At 36.4% G+C, this 19711-nt stretch overlaps 1 protein-coding gene across 3 annotated transcripts in view; it reads right to left on the reverse strand.

Moving 5' to 3' along the window:
• The window catches only part of LOC139723457 (uncharacterized), a 222398-nt gene that overhangs the window by 174115 nt on the left and 28572 nt on the right, over nucleotides 1-19711 (reverse strand). For 2 of the 3 annotated variants that reach the window (XM_071634699.1, XM_071634698.1), the window contains exons 2-3: nucleotides 17203-17519; nucleotides 15312-15616 (exon numbers count right to left, since the gene is read on the reverse strand). In XM_071634699.1, coding sequence (XP_071490800.1) covers nucleotides 15312-15616; nucleotides 17203-17297 — 400 coding nt within the window. In that variant the 5' untranslated portion in view covers nucleotides 17298-17519. The remainder of the gene's footprint in view (nucleotides 1-15311; nucleotides 15617-17202; nucleotides 17520-19711) is intronic. The other variant, XM_071634700.1, reaches the window with a different exon arrangement.

The raw sequence follows: 19711 nt of genomic DNA on the forward strand, positions 1-19711 counted from the left end.
ACTATCCTTTCAAAAGTTATTAGAGTTGAAAGTGAAGAGTGTGGACAAGGTTTTTCAGAAATGAAAAAAGGATTCTAAAGACACACCTAATCACACTATTCTACCAAAAATGTTCGAGATAAACTGCTAAAAGAACACACTTTCTTGCCTGTTTTATGATACCAAAGTTTAGCATAATATAAAAGAAGCCCCGCTCTTTCAGAAAATATGAAAAAGTCAAGTTCGGCTAGGATGACCCATTTCACTTATTTTCAGTCCTCGCGCAAAATCAGTGTGTGCGACTTTATGTTCGTTTTGAGGTGCACAGTCACATATATATAATCACTAAAACCGAAAGTTATTTGCATGACACTTGTGGTACTCACGTGTGTGTTATGAAACATGAAAATAATGATGACTTTGTGTCATGACTACCATACTCTGATTCACTAGTAAATAGAATTTCCGTGCCGATACCACAGATATGCATATTGGAACCATATGTTGCATATGAGCAAAATGCATTGATCGATGATTATTTTCCACCCCCCTAAAAGTTGAGTCATGATCCGCGTAAAGAGAGTTTTCATCAATTCGTTTTGCAATTATATTGCAGCCATTTTGTATGTATTATGCAAATTAGGTGTTAAAGTTCATTCACTTGAACAAGAACCAGATTTTTCCCCTAGCGCAATCAATTTGGGTTAAGAATCGGGTTCTAACTTGAATTTAAAAAAAAATTCTTCCGATGTTAATATATATTTATCTGCAAATTTCAGCAGGCCTACTAATTTGTATAATTATGAATAAGATAATATTTACTACCTGAGAAACGTTTATCCCTCAAATTGCTAATTCCATTCTACGTACAAAGATACCAAATCACTTTTTTTCCCGTTCGTTTGCAAAATTTTGTAGAAAATGCCAGTCTGAAACTGACAATTTCTGTGGCTGGGCAGTCGTTTATGCAAATTAGATGGTCAAGACCGGTGAATTTCACTTGAGAACCGGATTTTTTTTCTAACTCTAAAAACCGTTAAGTCTATATGTCTTATTTAGTGTTTAACTTGCCTCTCAAGAAAAAAAAATGTAAAAACTATTCCTCCAGTGTTACTATACATACTGGTACATATATATTTCATCTGCATATTTTAGTACTAATCTGCATAATCAAGAATAGAATATATTTACCATCTGAGAAACATTTATCCCTTAAATTGCCAAATCCATTATATGAACAAAGATTTCCGATCACTTTTATTCAGCTCGTTTGCAAAGAATTTCTACAAAATGTATGTCTGAAACTGACAATTTCTGTGCGGCTTGGACGCCATTTTGTTTATGCAAATTAGATGGTCAAGATCGATGAATTTCACTTGGGAACCGGATTTTTCTAACCCTCCAAACCATAAAGTTTACTTATCTTAGTGTTTAACTTGCCTCTCAAGAAAAAAAAAAGAAGAAGTAAATACTCTTCCAGTGTTAACATACATATATATATATATATATATATATATATATATATATATGTTGCGAATTCACGTATTGGCTCCAATTTAACGAAGAATAAACCGGTAATGCAATATTTCGCCAATATAGAGTTTATTGAGCATTCCGCGTCGAGACTCCTGAAGAAGGTGGATGGAAGCCACCGAAAATTTGAGTTGCTCAATAAACTCTATATTGGCGAAATATTGCATTACCGGTTTATTCTTCGTTATATATATATATATATATATATATATATATGATCATCTGCATATTTCAGTACTAATTTGCATAATCATGAATAAAATATACTACGTACTACCTGAGAAACGTTTATCCCTTAGATTTATGATTCCATTCTGTGTACAAAGATTTCAAATCACTTTTATCCAGCTCGTTTGCAAAGAATTTCTACAAAATGCGTGTCTGAAACTGCCAATTTCCGTTTCCTGGGCAGCCATTTTGTTTATGCAAATTAGATGGTCAAGATCGGTGAATTTCGCTTGGGAACCGGGTTTTCGGATTCAGCATACTCAAATTAGGTAAAAGAGACTGGTTCCCAACTTTTACTAAAAAAATGCCTCTAACACCTTTTTAGAGAGCCCTTTTTCAGAAATCCCACTAGACTATAATATCCACATGCATGTTGTTTATACCCGTTTTACATTGATGTGGTGTAAATGTACTCGGTACACACGGGTACTGAATGTACACATGTAGCATGACCATGCAGCTGCATTGTAATTTGTAGCCTCATACTATGTCGGGTATAGGCTTGCTGTGTAATGTGTGACACTGTTGGACGTAATGTAACGATAAAGGAATAATGTAGTTATAAGTTGCTTATTGAAAGTGATGTTATATATAAGAATCTAGAATTGCATGCAACATTACGTATGCTGCAGTAATTTAGATATTGTTTTTTTTTTTTTTGTAGAAATGTTATTATGAATGAGTGTGAACAACACTGTACTGGCCACTGCACATTCAACACTGCCACTCACTGGTTATTCGGATATGATTCAGAACATAGTATAAGACAATTATGGTTCTGAATTTTATTTTAGATTTATTCATCAGTGCAGAAAGAATATAATCTCTGCTTCTGGCAATGTTTGGATTGATTGTATTTATAGGCTATTTATGGAAAGTTTATGATACTACTAGCATAAATTATCAGCGGCAGCACCACTACCAGTTCTGAAATTCTGACATTTTTGCTGGCTGGAGTAAATTAGCATGAGTTTGGTTTTGAGTTTCGGAAATTACATATTTAAGGATTGAAGGTTTTTTGTGTATACAGTAGAGTTCACTGCTGTGTCTGTGGCTCTTGTGTAAAACTTAAAAGAGCTAGGGACTGTTTTATGAGTCTTGTGTTTAGAATTAAAGATACCGGATTGTCGATGTTATATTTGCCTGGTTTAGTATGGTCCACACACCCCACAGTACCGGTAACAGTACTGTACATTGGATTCGTAGTTCAGACACTCGGGCTGACTGAATTTGATTTAATTTAGTTTTTATTGAGCTAAAGAGAATTAAATATTCAGGACTATGGATCTCGGTTATCACGATTATTATACAAGTGTATGCCACAACACTCACGTATGTGAATGATATTTGTTACATACACAGTTTATGGTGTAGGCCTAGTGTGATGCTTGGGAAGTTCTTTACCTGTATTTTGTAAGGTAGCTTAGTGCTGGTATGTGTATTACTATTAACCAGATTATTATGATTTGAGTCAGCGTTATAACAGCTTTGTGTTAGTTGATATAAACACTAAACAAAAAGTAAGTTCCCCCTAAAACAAACATCAATATTTTATGAATCAGGAATCTTTGAGGAAATCTGAATACAGGATCATGTAGCTGTAGTTCTCGGCTACCTTTCATGTGAAATTCAGTGGATATCACTGGGTCACGCTTGAGTGAGCACGACTTAAAGTCAAAATGGTCACTTTTTGAAGTTCACAAGCCCAATTTTGCAACTTTGATTTGGTGATATCGGAACAAATTTCAATTTTCCAGGATAAAAAGGCATGCAACGTATAATTTATGTGCTTCCTATGGTACCATGTGACTTGTGCACAAAATTTCACGGTTGAGTGAACACGGGGTGAAAATTACCAAAATGGCCGATTTGACATGTTTCTCGTGGTAATTTCTATCAATTGACATTTAATTCGGGTGTTGAACAGTTTTTACACACAATTCACGTAATTCCACGGTTGAATGAGCACATTAAAAACAAAGAAAAATAACAATTTAAATCGCGCAGTCAGAATTGCTATAATTTTGCGCACTGAAATCAACTGTATGATGCTTTTTTATATTGTGCTTATACCCAAACGCATATCAGTGACCACCTGACATTTCAGTCACGCTTCAATAAGCACGTGAGGCTGGAAACCCTTTTTTTTAACCTACATAATGAAAAATTGGTAGTTTGGCCGTAATCCCCATATGGTAGGTTCATGTGAAGAGGAGGAATTTATGCTTTTGAAAGCTAACAATGGCTTTTGAATGCAATGTGGTTTATTTTACGGTTGAATGACCACATTATGAAACAATGATTAATCTTATTAAAACCATCCAGCAGGTGTTGCATTGATCTTCTGCATTTAAAATCAACTTAAAAACATTTCATTATTGCGTTTAGGTCCGATATATATGTCTCAGTGATCCTTGGCATTCCTTCAAAATTTTACACGTCAAAGGGTACATGGTGCCGGAAACCCTCCTCATAATCCATGGCTACCTTTGATTAAATATTGAAGTATTCGTGGGGAAACTGGTCTGCCTTTAGTTTGATGAAATCCCCTTGTTGGAACAGAAATGAAAAATTATGCAAATTAAATCTTCGGGCCTTTGTTTTCGCTACTGAATACTAATTTTGGCATTAAGTTCTTGATCTTTGTAAAGTCATGAAGTCATGCATTAACTCAAATGGTAAATAAATGCAATTAATCATTGACATGGTACCAAATTTCACTTTTGTTCAACATCAATATCCTCCCGTGCTGTATTATGCATGTAGAGTCTGGAGACAGATATTGTTTGCGGTGAGGAACATGTAGTGGCCTTTGTTGTTCATGTGGTGTTGATGATTGTGATGGTGATGATAGTTGCTTATAATGTTGGTTGACTATTATACGATCGTTATAGCAATATAACACAGATTGGGGAGCATCTGCACTCACTTTTTAGGCTCTATCCACTAACACCGCTGAACACGTCTTCAAAACCAACCAAATGTAAATCTTATGGAAATTTCAGCCACGAAAATGGTTTTGACCAGCACACTTTGCTCATCTTATGTGCTCACTGAAGCATGTCACAATGTCATTTTTTATCGAATTTTTTTTTTTCATTGAAATCAGAGTGATTTCCCAACATATCAACTTAAACATAAAAAACAATGAATATTTTTATTATATAGGGTAAAAAAGGGTTTTCCAGCCCCACATGCTCATTGAAGCGTGACTAAAATGCCAGGTGATCACTGTATGCACAGTGGTATTAAACACAATACAAAAAACATTAAAACAATTGATTTCAGTGCTCAAAATTATCGCAATTCTTACTGCACAATTTAAATTGTTATTTTTCTTTGTTTTTAATGTGCTCATTCAACCGTGAAATTACGTGAATTGTGTGTAAAAACTGTTCAACACCCGAATTCAATCTCAATTGATAGAAATTACTACGAGAAACAGGTCAAATCGGCCATTTTGGTAATTTTCACCCCGTGTTCACTCAACCGTGAAATTTTGTGCACAAGTCACATGGTACGATAAGAAGCACATAAATCATATGTTGCATGCCTTTTTACCCTGGAAAACTGAAATTCGTTCCGATATCACCAAATCAAAGTTGCAAAATTGGGCTTGTGAACTTCAAAAAGTGACCATTTTCACTTTAAGTCATGCTCACTCAAGCGTGACCCAGTGATATCCACTGAATTTCACATGAAAGGTAGCCGAGAACTACAGCTACATGATCCTGTATTCAGATTTCCTCAGAGGTTCCCGATTCATAAATTACACAGGTTTGTTTTAGGGGGAACTTACTTTTTGTTTAGTGTTTAGATGCCGGTGATAAGCACAATCAGGGTATGCAATCATGACTTTCTCACTTTAAAAAATTGTAACTTCTAAAAGAATGCACCAACTGACTTAAAAATTCACATGCAGCATGCTAAGACATCAGTAGTCACATGTGGTAAGACAATAGCTAATTTCTTCTCATTTACTGTTAATTATTAAAGATTAATTACCAAAAAGTCCCCCAAAACCCACGTAATGCGTCAAAAAAAGCGTTTTACAACTTACGTAAAATCAAGATTTGAGGTCCATATTTTAAGTCTACCCCTATGTGTTTGGTATCAAATTAATGGATTTTTTCCTGGCATTGCTTGCATGCAATAAAAAACAGTGGTTCTTTCAGCTGGAGAAAGTTATAAGGTCTGAAGTCCCATCCTGGTAGGAGTGTAATGCTGGCTTATTTTTGTGACATTGTGACCTTTCAACCCATGCTGCACAGCTATACATGGAGAAACAGCTTATTTTTCTGCTTTTCCTGAAAGTATTGAAGACACACTACAATATGGTGCACTGTTTGCCAATAAATGTTCAGCCAGTTTTGAGTTTTGAGCCATTTTCAAATGCTGAGTAAAATAAGTGCAGCCGTTTTTCAGTATTTTCAGTGAGGTATATCCTAATTTGACTACTTTAAAGAATCTTTTCCCCTTATTGAATATCCTTGTTTTTTTAACCATGAATTGTACATGTAGAAATCTATTGTGTGAAAATTTTAGCAAATTTGAGCAAAAGGAACTTATTTTTTTATATTTTTACAAATTGCTGAGCATAAAAAAGTGCGATACACGCCCATGTTATACTGCATGAAGGTCATATGATAAGTGTTCAGTGTTCATATTTCAATGCTTGTTCAATTTCTAAAGATATCATAAGCAAAAACATAGTATTTTGGCTTAATATGTCATTGTTTGAGTGTCACAGCCTGGATATCAACTCAAGTCATCATATCATCATAAATCTCACATTCATTCTTCTATCTGTGTTTACAAATATGAGAATTGATCCAAACACTGTGCGCACATTCAAGGTCAAACTGTACAGATAATTTTTTGATGAAAAATATAATATCTTCCAAAGTACCAGCCCTAATTTCATAAAAATTTGTAATAATGGCCACTATATGTCTGTTACCTATTCCTGAAAGTTTCGCCTAATCACTCTTTGGCAAAAGTGAAATATGATAAAATATGTAAAAGTGGTTTTATTTGAATTCAAAATAATGCCTACAAAATTGATCATCCATTTCGAGAAGTGAAAATATGAAATTCATTCATATTTTGTGATATGTCATGGTTATGTGCTGGTGGTGAATGAAAGGGATATTTATCAGGAATATCTAACTGCAATATCAGATGAAAAAAACATTCTCCTTTTTTTTAATGAATTTTTCCAATATATTAGTCATTTCAATGTAATTCGACACCCCTAATTTAAATGCCAATTTATGCGCAGTTTAATGCAAAATTTTGACTCTTTCTTTACATGAAATGAAAATTTGAACACTCAGCTACAACAAACAACAAAAAAAGCATTTTCACCAAGTTTTTTCATTTTTGCCCCGTTACACAATTGCATACCCTGATTGTGCTATTGACCTGCCCAGATATAAAATTTGTATACGGTTGTGTATTCAGTAGATATTTGGAACATGGAAGACCAGAGAAGCACGGGTAGACAAAGGAGTCGTACGAAAATGGTGGCGAGCCCAGAAAATAAGGTTCATAGATCTCAGAGTGCGCCCAGTAGTAGTAAATCTGCCAATGAGTTTGATGTGGGAAATACCACCCAGACAAGAAGTAAGGGTAGAAAGGGTAGCACAAATACCGTAGGTAAGGAGAAGTCCACTCCAGTAGTTAAAACCACTACTGAGAGCTCTCTGAATGAGCAAACCACGGATACAATTTGTGGTGGTGTATGCGGCAGAATACTCTCTGGCACAGATGACAGCATTGAGTGCGAGAGATGCCAGAACTGGTTCTGCATGAGCTGTTGCTCTCTGTCACCAGATGAATTCAGTCTGTTTAACAGTGTATCATCTGCACACTGGTATTGTACATCTTGTGAGGCCAAGGCATTGGAAGCGGTGAGAACTGACCAAATAGTGGAGGAACGCTGCAGGAAATTCCTTGGAGGGACACTTGAGAGGTTAGACAAATTGGAGGCTATAAGTGACAAATGGTGTAAGGTGGAAGACTTGTGCAAAAAACTTGAATCCGAGATGAAAGATTTGAAAGACACCATAAAGTCTAAGGACGTAAAAACTCATAGTGATGTTTTTGAATCTCATAGCGATGTCTTTGAATCTACCGTCGAGTCTATCGTCCAAGAAAAGATGGCTGAGGACAGGGAAAGGGAAAAGAGAAAACAACATTATTATACAAGGTTTGTCAGAGTTTAGTTCCGAGGATCCAAAGGAGCGTACATACCACGATACAGCCGAAGTCTGCCAAGTCTTAGAGTATCTCGAGGTGGACTGCCAAGTTAAGCGAGTGCAGCGGCTAGGCAAGAGGAACCCTGAACAGGAGTCTGAATCGGAGAAATCCCGTCCACGCCCTCTACTGGTAGACTTCTCAACTGTTGAATCTTGTACCGCTACTAAGGCAAGGGCAAGCAAACTACGCTTCGCTACAAATGATTTCAAGAAACTGTATATCCAGCCTGACAGAACGAAGAAGGAAAGAGCTGAAAGGAGAGATCTGGTTAGGGAACTGAAGAGAAGACAGGGTGAAGGTGAAGGAGAGTGGATTTACAATACGAGGAAACAAGATAGTCAAGAAAGGAGACTATATGTCCCAGTATAGAAAGGATCCTGCCCGCCGCAAGGGAAGCCAGCCCTTTCGAGAAGAGTACAGGCAGTAATACTGCAGATGTTAAAGGTTGGGTTTACAGTAAGGTTTATAGTCATGTTTTTAGTGATAATACACATGTTTCAGGAAGAAACTGTGTTAATCGTTTATCATGTGTATTTAGTAATGTTGATTCTCTTTAAGAAATCTATTTTGGAAGCAAGGATTTCCATTACCAATCCAGATATTATAGCATTGGTGGAAATATACCCTAAGAACAGTTTGTATTCAATAGAAGAGAGTGAACTTCAGTTGCCAGGATACAGTAGTATTATTACCTGTCAAGTGTCGAAGAGGAGTTGCCATTTATTACAGAGTCTTCACTGTAAACAAGTTTTCTTTGATAAATCTGATTTTGAAGAAAGTGTCTGGTGTTCCCTGAAGGACAATAATGAAGAGTTATTGTTTGGCTGCATTTATAGAAGTCCAAATAGCCTCGAAGCGAATAATACAGCGTTGTTACAACTCTTTCGAGAAGTTGAGAATTCTCAGTACAAGAATTTGCTTATCGTGGGTGATTTTAACCTGCCAAATATTGATTTGGAGATCCCTGCTGTACAGGAAACAGGTGCAAATGACTTTGCAAACGCATTTGTTCAAGTTTTTCAGGATCTATTTCTGATGCAGTTAGTAAATGAGCCTACTCGATTAAGAGATGGGCAGAGGTCAAACAATTTGGATCTTGTTTTTACTAACCAAGAAGATATGGTGGAATCTTTACACACATCTTCCCCAGTAGGCAAGAGTGATCACTTAGTTCTTGAATTTGAACTCTATTTGCCAGGTTGCTACTTATCTACTGAGAAACCTGAATGTTATGCATTTTTCAGAGGAAATTATGATGGTATGAGGAAATATGTGTGTGTCAATGACCTTTTTGATGTGTTGGATACAGAAGGAGATATTAACTCTGCAAATGATGTTTTTGTGAATGTACTTGGAATGCTTACTGACAAGTTTGTACCTGAAGTCAAACCAAGAGTGAAGGAGAAACCTCTATGGTTGAATAGTTCTGTTAAGCAAGCAATTGTCAAAAAAAAACATAAAGCTTGGAATCGTTATCAAAGACAAGAAGTCAGAAAGACAGAGATTGCTACAGAAAAGCTAGAAATGAAGTAACTAGAGTGGTATCTGGAGCAAAAAGGGATTTTGAATGCAAACTGATATCTGAATTAAGTTGTAACCCCAAAAGTTTTTAGAGGTTTGTGCAAAGCAAAGCCAAATTCAAGCCCTGTTTAAGTTCTCTGAAGAAACCAGGTGGAGGTATAGTAGTAAGTGATGCAGAAAAGGTAGAAACACTGAACAACTTTTTTGCCTCTGTTTTTACACACGAAGACTTATCGAATGTTCCAGTTCTGGGTACCAGAATTCATGATGTACAATTAGATACAGTCATTTTTACAGAACAAGTTGTGAAAGATGTTATATTGAAACTGGATCAAACAAAATCCCCCGGTCCAGATAATGTGCAGAATCGTATTTTGAAAGAAATTGTGGATTGTATTTCGAAACCACTTGCAGACTTATTTACTATGTCAATGTCAAAAGGTGAACTTCCAAAGGCATGGAAGAATGCTAATGTTTCTCCAATTTACAAGCAAGGAGATAAGAAGAATCCGAATAATTATCGGCCGGTGAGTTTGACTAGTAATATTTGCAAGTTAATAGAAACCATTGTCAGAGATAAGATTGTACAACACATAGACTAAAATCTGTTATTTACAGAGGAGCAATATGGGTTTAGGAAAGGAAGAAGCTGTGGTGCACAGTTATTATCTGTATCAGAAACACGGACAAAAGTATTAGACAATGGTGGAAACGTCGATTGCATATATTTAGATTATAGTGAGGCGTTTGACAGTGTACCTCACGAACGACTGATTAGGAAAGTAGAAACGTATGGGATCACTGGGAATCTTTTGAAGTGGATTAAGTCTTTTTTAAGTGAAAGATCACAACGAGTGGTGGTCAATGGTGTTTCATCTTCACAAACTGCAGTATCTAGTGGAGTCCCACAAGGTAGTGTTTAGGGGCCGACTTTGTTTCTGTTGTATGTAAACGACCTTCCTGATGTGTTGTTAAGTGGCAGATGTGAAGTTAAGCTCTTTGCTGATGATACCAAGTTGTATTCACAGATATATGATAATGATGATGTACTGAATCTGCAAGCTGAACTAATTAGAGTGATGGAATGGTCAAAAAAGTGGCAGCTTCCTTTTAACCAGGAAAAGTGTAAAGTTATCCATTATGGAAGGAATAACCCATGTGTCAATTATACAATGGATGAAACAAACCCGCCCATTCCAGTAGCTACATATGTAAAAGATCTTGGAGTAAATTATGATAAGATGTTAGATTTTACTCATCATGTGGACACAATTTGTACTGCAGCGAATCGTAGGATTGGAATTATCAATCGTACATTTTCTACTTTCAATGAGAAAGGATTTATTCAACTGTACAAGTCTATTGTTAGACCGACATTAGAATATTGTTCATCAGCGTGGCATCTTCATTGGAAGAAGAATGTTGTAAAAGTAGAGAATGTACAGCGTCGAGCTACCAGAATGATACGTCCACTCAGACCTTTGAGTTATGAAGCAAGACTTAAACATTTGAAATTGCCTTCGTTGGCATATAGACGGCATAGAGCCGATATGATACAGATCTTTAAGATTGTGAATGGGATTGATGATATGAAGTCCTCAGATTTTTTTGAGTTCTCAGTTGGAGGAAAGACGCGTGGTCATAAGTTTAAGATGCTGAAGAAACATGTAAAGTCCAAAGTGAGACAGTGCTCTTTTTCTCAAAGAGTTATTAGTGAGTGGAATAAGTTGCCATCATTTGTAGTCGACAGCCCATCCGTGAATAGTTTCAAGTCTAACTTAGAGAGGTTCTGGAGTCAAGACAAGAACAACTACAACCCCGACGGGATATTTTTTTGTCCATGTTATACTGCACAGTGCCTAACTAAAAGTTATTAATATCATGTAATGACGACACCGAGGGGCAAATAAGTGAAGTATAACTTTACGCCCACATCCAAGGTATGTTATCCAAGGTATGTTATTAATAAGTTTATGCACTGAGTAGTTTTCTAGGTATGGAGAAAAAGTGCAATTTCTGTATTGAATAATAAATTGTCATTTTCATCTAGCCTTTGACCCTAAAATTCATATTAAGATAATCACTGTCAGGCAGAATATGCATAACCATGTAGTAAATTTCCAGATAACTTGAACCATTTCCTAGAAATGGAGGAAACAGTTCAGCACTTTCACTTGATCTTTGACCTTTTGACCTTTGAGGCAAAAAAAGAAAGAAAACAAAACTTAACAGAGAATCTCTATTGGGTTGTACATGCATACACCAAGTGTAAAAGAAATAATCCTGCTAGCATTGCATAAATATGAGGGACGTAGTAAATTTTTGAAGTATTGCCCTTGACATTTGACCCCTGACCTTTTACCCCATGAAAGCTAAATTCTCTAGATAATCACTGCCAGTCAGTACATGTATAATAATGTACTATGTTCCATGAAGGTACTGGGAAAAAAGTGACAATTTAGTATTTTTACTTGACCTTTTGACCTTTCACTTTTGACCTCATGACCTTAAACTTTCACCAGACAATCTTAATTGGGTAATACATGTATACACTAAGTTTCAAGAAAATATCTTCAGGCAATGCATAGATATGGAGGAAATAGTGAAAATTTACGTAGTTGACCTTGACCTTTTGACCTTTGACCTTAAGCACGTGCACCCAAAAGTTGATATGCACAATTTCACCCCCTAATACACACACACGCCAAGTTTCATCAGGATACCTCAAAAGGTTTTTTAGTTACGCTTGCCACAAAATTCATTACGGACGGACGGAAGGACGGACGGACGGAAGGACGGACGGACAACCCGAAAACAAAATGCCTCCAGCACCACTTCGTGGAGGCACAAAAATGACATGAAAGTTGATACAGTCACAGAAGTGTAACTAAAGACTGGTAAAGTGTCATACACTGAGTAGAGAGCTGGTGTTTTTCTTGTTTGTTATTCGACTATACCTTCTATATTATGTTCATGGATGTGCTGTTCAGAAATTCCACAAACCATGAAAATTTAACGCATTAAGATACATTTTATAAGTATAACATAACTTTGTTTTACGTGATGGAAGGCATTCTAGTTTATCAGTGTTGATGCAATCGGTTTTATCAGTGACTACTGTGAAATTGAAAATGGTTATTTCACACACACACACACACACAATATCTGACATTTCGTTCAATCAACATTTTACATTTTATGCTCATGTATGTTAACAGAGAAAATTGGAGAAAGTAACAGGTGGTGAAAAATGGCATTCAAATCACAAAAAGAAATATCTTTAATGTCTGTAATAAATTGTACATGTAAATATCCTCTTTTTATCGTTTGAATTCTTATCATCAATAAATCACACCGACAATATTGTTTAGTAGCGACAGTACTTTTATTTTCACCTATATTCCTAACTCAACGGGCCATAATACATTATTATACATTATTTGCCTGTTAAAATGCTTTTGACGTTAATAGCACATGCCACTGACTAGATGACACGTAAGAATTGGGTTCTGAAGCCTTTTATATCCCTGATATGCAGGGAAAAAGAGTTGGCCACTCTTGAATTTGAGAATTGCCCTGAATTAGTTATTTTGACGCAAAAAGCTTATTAGCTATCAGATTGTGAATAATTTTATGCTGGGGATCCTTTAGATGTCTGGGTAGCCAATATAATCACTTCTCCGTGATGGATTTACATTCATAATTTTGCAGTTCTGAGATCTGCATAAGAAACCGTAAGCAGCCCAGACTTTGTTGTAACAATTTGTTTTTTCCTACCATTTATTTGCTATAACCGTTCATGTCTCTTTTCATGTTGCTTTTTTTAAGCATTCTTTGTATTTGCTTGCCTTTCATAACTCTCCTCTTTCTCCCTGATGTACCCACGTATCATATGCACGGTTTTCCTTTGAAAGTAGTAAGTCTCCCCGATTTTTCGCAGAATGATAATGTCATTGCTAGTTTATGTTTCAATCCCAGTTTCAATATTGATCGTAGAGATGACATGCTGTTTTATTCTTGCTTCTTGTGTATTACTCAATTACATGTCTAATTTTCAATCTTTACTTTACATGCATTTTGATGAATATTAAAACAAAGCTGAATTGAAAATTGTTCCTCAAAAAAAGTATTCACGAAGCTGAGTATGTAATAATGATTATAGTCAGATTACGATCTATAATCAACAAAGACTGAAATTTGTTAGAGTGAAAATCTATGATGTCGATCTGATCAGATCAAACTATAGCCTCGGTTGAACAGCATTTCAAAGTTTCGTCACTTTTTTCATACATTAATTTCAGCATACCACTTGCCACTCATTTGACCCGTCAGTAACTGAACCGCCTGAAAACGCCCGTTTTATTACTCCCCAGAACGCCTGTCTGCTTTTTTTTAAAGTTTTATGCTTTACTATTTGAGTATAAGAATATAAGAACGACCCAAGTCCACGGAAGACTATTTCGAGTAAACTAAAAAAAAACTTCATATCTTTTTTATTTGTCCAATAATATTCTATTTAAATGTGATGGGAAGGTAACATTGTACAAATTAGAATATATATTATTATGACAATTAAAAATTACATTAATTGTGGAGAGGCCATTTTGTGTGGTGGACTTGGGTCGTTCTTTGGTTCATATGGACTTGGGTTGTTCTTTAATTCATATACATGATATTCTGCTATAGAGATGAGAGAAGGATGAGAGAGGGCGCTATTATATGAATGTAAGAATGACCCAAGTCCTTCATTTTGACATTAAAATAAGATTTAACTCATTCATTTCGGGCACTTCCGGGGGTAATTAGGATTTATCATTTATACACAAGATGAGTCCATGCATAAGCTACAATTTCCCATGTCAAACTGAATTTGGCCAAAAATTGGACTTGGGTCGTTCTTATATTCAGGTCTTCATTTTATTGTGTCCATATAGCATGTAATCAGTGAATTGAAAGAGGTCAAAGGTCTATAAAAGTATGTAAAAATTAATTTTGTGATACACGATTCCCTTGATAAAGTCTTAATAGGCTTTCAAATAAACATAACCCATAATAAACAAAAAGATGAATAAATATGCAGTGAGCTTTTTTTACATAATAAAGAGGGTTGTCAAAAAGAGAGTGATATCGCTGTACCTTCTTTTGAACAATAGACCAGTGTGTCCTGAATCTTTGGACCATTATTCTGTATAGAGAGCAGCCTGAACACAAATAGAAGAACCCTTCTGTATTTTACGGAAAATGAGCTTGATTTGTGTGTGTGTGTGTGTGTGTGGAACCGTTCATAAAATATTCAGCCCTCGATGATTTTTTTTCCCGTGCGTATTGGCGTATTTGAATACTTAATCTATGATACGTAATACTTGATCCTGACAATCTACGATTACACATTCTTCTAAAAGTGTTTTCTTTTTATTTCTTTAAAACAATGAAAGTGACACAACGGAAGTCTATTCATTTTCCTTAAGCAAGGCGAATTATTCAGCAAAGTAAAATAATAGCCTACGACAGCGTGCACAGTCAGCTGCTAAATTTTAATTTCACTTTTGAAAATAAATTACAATAAGATGCCACAAAACTGATTTTTAAAAAAGTTGAATGTGGCATTTGTTCTCCAACGGCCGAAAGGCAATTATACCGAGGACTATTGACTTGATGATATGATGTTTGTTTTCTGAATCGCTCTATCCAGAAAGATCACCTTACATCTCATTTGCTAACGATACTCTGCAAATGCATACTTTTAACTTTTCTATTCTTTTAATGGATAAAACAGTGTGATGACTCACCGGATTGCTGATGTGCCCTAGCAGTCCTTCGTTCTTTGGCTCTCTTTAAAGCTTCTTTCAGGTCCGATCGAAGTGATGATGGGCTCACTCTCTCACTCCATGTGCGAAGCATGCACAAGGTACCATAGCTTGTTATTTCATGGTCACGGTAATTAGTTCGTATGAAATTCTTGATCTCTCCCCTTGAGAACCCCAGTTCTCTCCCAAGATCCTCGATGACTTCAATGTCAGTGATATCACCGGCAATGGCTCTCAGATAAGAGTCATCACTTGACTGTTCCGCAGCCCTCCTGCAATAAATTGTGCTATGATATGTATGTTTTTTATCGATTGCCGCTCTCTGCACACTGTACAATGCATCCATTTTGTACGATCACAACGGCTGATCTACATTTTTAGCAAACATGTGGGGGCGATTGGGAATAGAACTTGTCAGTTAACTTTTCGGCAGCGACTCTACCATCAAGCTATTCCTGGTTGCCGACAATGAACTTGGAACAATTAATAGTCCATGGGCCAAGACCAGAAAAATGGGTTATTGGTACCACCTGAGGTGGCACAAACTTTTTGGTGTCATTTTGTTTGTCGGGCATGAACGTGTGCTTATAAAGCTATGAAAGCATTTCCAAATGAGTAGCTTAGCCATAATAAATGAATTTTTAACCAATTTGGTCCTGTTTTTATATCACTCTACTTCTGAATCGAGACTAACCGCTTTACAAAGAAGAGCGCTGTCTTCTGTATGTCCACAGGTGTTCTGTTGTAAACGCGGTGCCCTTAGTCTTTATTCAAGGCAGCGAAAGGAATATCCAAAGGATTATGATGTCCACAGCTGTTCAGTTCTAAACGCGGTGCGCTTAGTTTTTATTCAAGACGGCGAGAGAAATATCCAAAGCTTATGATACAATGTATATCCCTTTATCTAAAAACAACAAAAAAGTAATTCCTATAAAATTTTATACCCCACAATGATATGTAAAAACAGTTTTTTTCCAGCATATTTGTTTATAAAAGATCAGCATGGATTAAGTGCATACCGTTATGCTTTTGCATTCAAAATCATGCGCAATACGCAATCTTTGGAAATTGAATTTGCTCTGCGCTCTTCAGCGGATTTTGTTAGTTGACTTTCAAGGGTGATCTGGCACCACAAAACCAACAAAGAGGTTGCCAGACATGTTTTCTTCCTTTTAGCTAAGGACAGATTTTGATAGGCCATACTTTAAAGAAGAAATCCACCTCTAAATTAAATAAACTACAAAAAAAAACCCAGAAAAATATATCCGACAGAACAATACAAAAATGACCAGAATAGGCTAAGGAAATGAGGAAGATATGCCATTTTGACATTTCCCCCTTTTTTTCGAAAAAAAAAACATTTCTTAAGAATTCCTTATGACCCTTAATAAGCAAGTTAAGCTGTCTTGCTATTTCATTTCATAAACATAAATGATAAATATCTTATATTTCAGCTGTATAACTATAAAAATTCTCTTCAAACTACCCAAAATAAGAAAGATAAAAATGTTAACTCTGATATATCTTGGTACAAGAACATGCTTTTGCTTGTATTAGCTGAAAATGACAATTTTCCGAGTTTCGTCAGTTTTATGACTGAAACATTGTCTTACCCCAAACGTCACGCATCGAGGCCCTTTTCAAAACCACTTTTATTGATTAAGTGAAGTAAAATAGGGAAGTTATTTTTACCCAACTTAACTTGATGTTACCTGAGCTTTTTCTCATTTGTTGTTCTGTAAGGACACATCACTAAACTTGTATCCACTCCCCAGGCATTAACATTGGGAGTTATCATCATATACATGTCACAATTTCCATAAGACGTTCCTATCTGAATGAAATATCCCGCTTTGGCAATTGAAAGACTTACCTCTTCTCATCAGACTGGGGTTGAGGCTCCGCATGCCTTGCAACCTTGGCCGGCTGTTCTTCCCTCTCAGGTGTCAGCGCACGTTTTTCAGACATGATTTCTTGTTATGTGCTGACAAAATGGGTCACCCAGATAATGATGCCCAGATTGCATGAAGACGAGACAGATGGAGGAGGTCCAGGGTTATGGGCAGTTCCACGTGGTGAGCCAAAATAGACCGGAAATAGGGCGTGGCTAGGACCGGTTTATGGATGAACTGATCATCACACCTTACCGGACACTACTTCCCACACCGCACTAAGCTTTTAGTCTATGACCTGGAAAGACAAAAGACATAACTCTGTTTAATTTGCCATTGACTGGTTGAATTCATATTTGTGCGGGGTATATCTGTCTCCACAGTGCAAAGAGGAGATATTCTTATTAAACGATTAGGCATTTGTTTTATGTCTGCATTTTAGTACCAATAACATAGATTAAAAAATAATAATAATGGTGATGAATAAGTCCTCTTTTGAGATTCGCTAACTGTCTTTATTCACGACGCTCTTTTTTTTTTCTCTTGTGTGTCTGGTGTGTGTTTTTTCTGTGTGTATAGGTGTGTGCATAGCAACAGATTTGTGCTTGAGTGATCATAACCTCTTTTTTTTTTCAACATCAGGTTTGATATCGTAACAAGAATAAGAAAAACCAAAGCAATGAAGCAAATAAAAATTTGATTTTTGAAGAAACTGATACAATAGCTATAAAAAAATAATAGATATGAGTAACGTTCTTTACTAATTGTTGATTGGTTCTACTGTTTCTCATTGGCTTTCACGCACACTTTCATATTGTTTAACAGTTTATCCATAGGGTATAAACGTGAAGGAAAAATATTCAAGATGATATGTGTGTAATAACGTGTATGTTGTTGCGCGTATGCGCGCAGTGTTGGTTGGATACCAACATGGCGGCTTATTTAAAGCAGACCATGACCATGACGACGTAACTCAAATATAAACGCCCGAATTCACGAAGGTGGTACGGTTGTCTACGGTTTAAACCATGGACAAGTTTGTACCACCTTCGTGAATTCAGACCATAATCATTATTGGTGGACTTCATTTGGGTGAACCACCTCGCAGAACAGGGTGGCTACTATAATTATTGTCATCTCTATGAAAAAGGCATAGCTGTGATGATTTCGTCGATTTTTTTTTCATCGGTGGTTACCGGCGTATCTTCAGAAATTTGAGAGCCGTGCATGCATTGTTCATCCGACAACACCAGTTTTGTAAGATTTGTAAGATTTTATTGACTCTCTTGACGCCCAGCCTCTCAGGGTATGAGAGTACAAACATATTTACAATTACAATATATGAATACAAAAATGTAAGTGATAATGTACATGTACATGTGAAAATAAGAGATATGAATAGCCATGTTTACAAAAAGAGGCTTAAAGGACGTTTAACTACTCTACCATTACGTGTACACACATTCACGTCTACTTATTTTTATTCTTATTTTTTTTTTTGCAAAACTACTGTCTTTCTTTGGTTTTGAGGAAAAGTAAAGCATAATTATTCTGACAAATTTGGCCAGTTTTCAAATGGCAGGCATTAGCTGAATTGAATACTTTTGCCATATGTAATGCACCTGGTCTACTGGCCGTCAAACTATCGGTACTAGGTAAAAAAAATAGTCTCTCTTTGTGGAAAAAGGAACAAACAAAACGAGACATGAAAACTCGTCACATTGAGGACGAGTTAGGTGATACGCTTGTGGTCATCAGATGACGGTCATCTGTGATCGACAAGAAACGAATGTGATATAGGCACCTTGAAGTTATATTGAGCGTGCATGCGAAACCGTTTCTGTAACCACTCGGCCACGGGTCATCCACGGAAATGGTAAGACAAAAAAAAACAACAATGTATAGATATAACAGGGGGAAAGTCAATGCCCACTCAACTAACGTGGCCGTGTGAACATCTATTGCATTGCTAGACGGAGAAGCGGCCTTGTAACGATTGAGGTCGCTATGCCATTTCTGGCAACTTGGGAAAAATACGTCCCGCAGACATAAAACCTATAATCGGCTGGTTTTGATATCTTGCCTTTAATCACAATTTTCAGTGTAATGACGTCATCAAATTACAAAACAATGACATCGTCTTGAAAGACAATTGTTCAAAGTACAACACCTCAGTCGTCGTCATTACATATCATGATCGGTTTGACAAAGTCAACCTGCAAAATTTTGCTGCAGTCGAAGCAATGTGGTCTCCAACACACAAAAAAGAGGGATATGGCGTGTGTGTGTGTCTGTGTGTGTGTGTGTAGGTGCGTTTATATACGAACGTGATTTCTACATGGGCGAATATGTAATACAAAATTGAAGAAAAAAACGGTAAAATAGCTAAGTATTTTGTTTCGTGATCTTGTGGGGTTCGAACCCGCACGTCTCTGAGACGTCGCCTTCAACCACTCGGCCATACATCTCGACGAGAAAATATGGGGAACG

Source organism: Diadema antillarum, unplaced genomic scaffold (genome assembly GCF_040938485.1).
Source record: "Diadema antillarum isolate AM-2024a unplaced genomic scaffold, OU_Dant_1.0 scf00000191, whole genome shotgun sequence".
NCBI lineage: Eukaryota > Metazoa > Echinodermata > Echinoidea > Diadematoida > Diadematidae > Diadema > Diadema antillarum.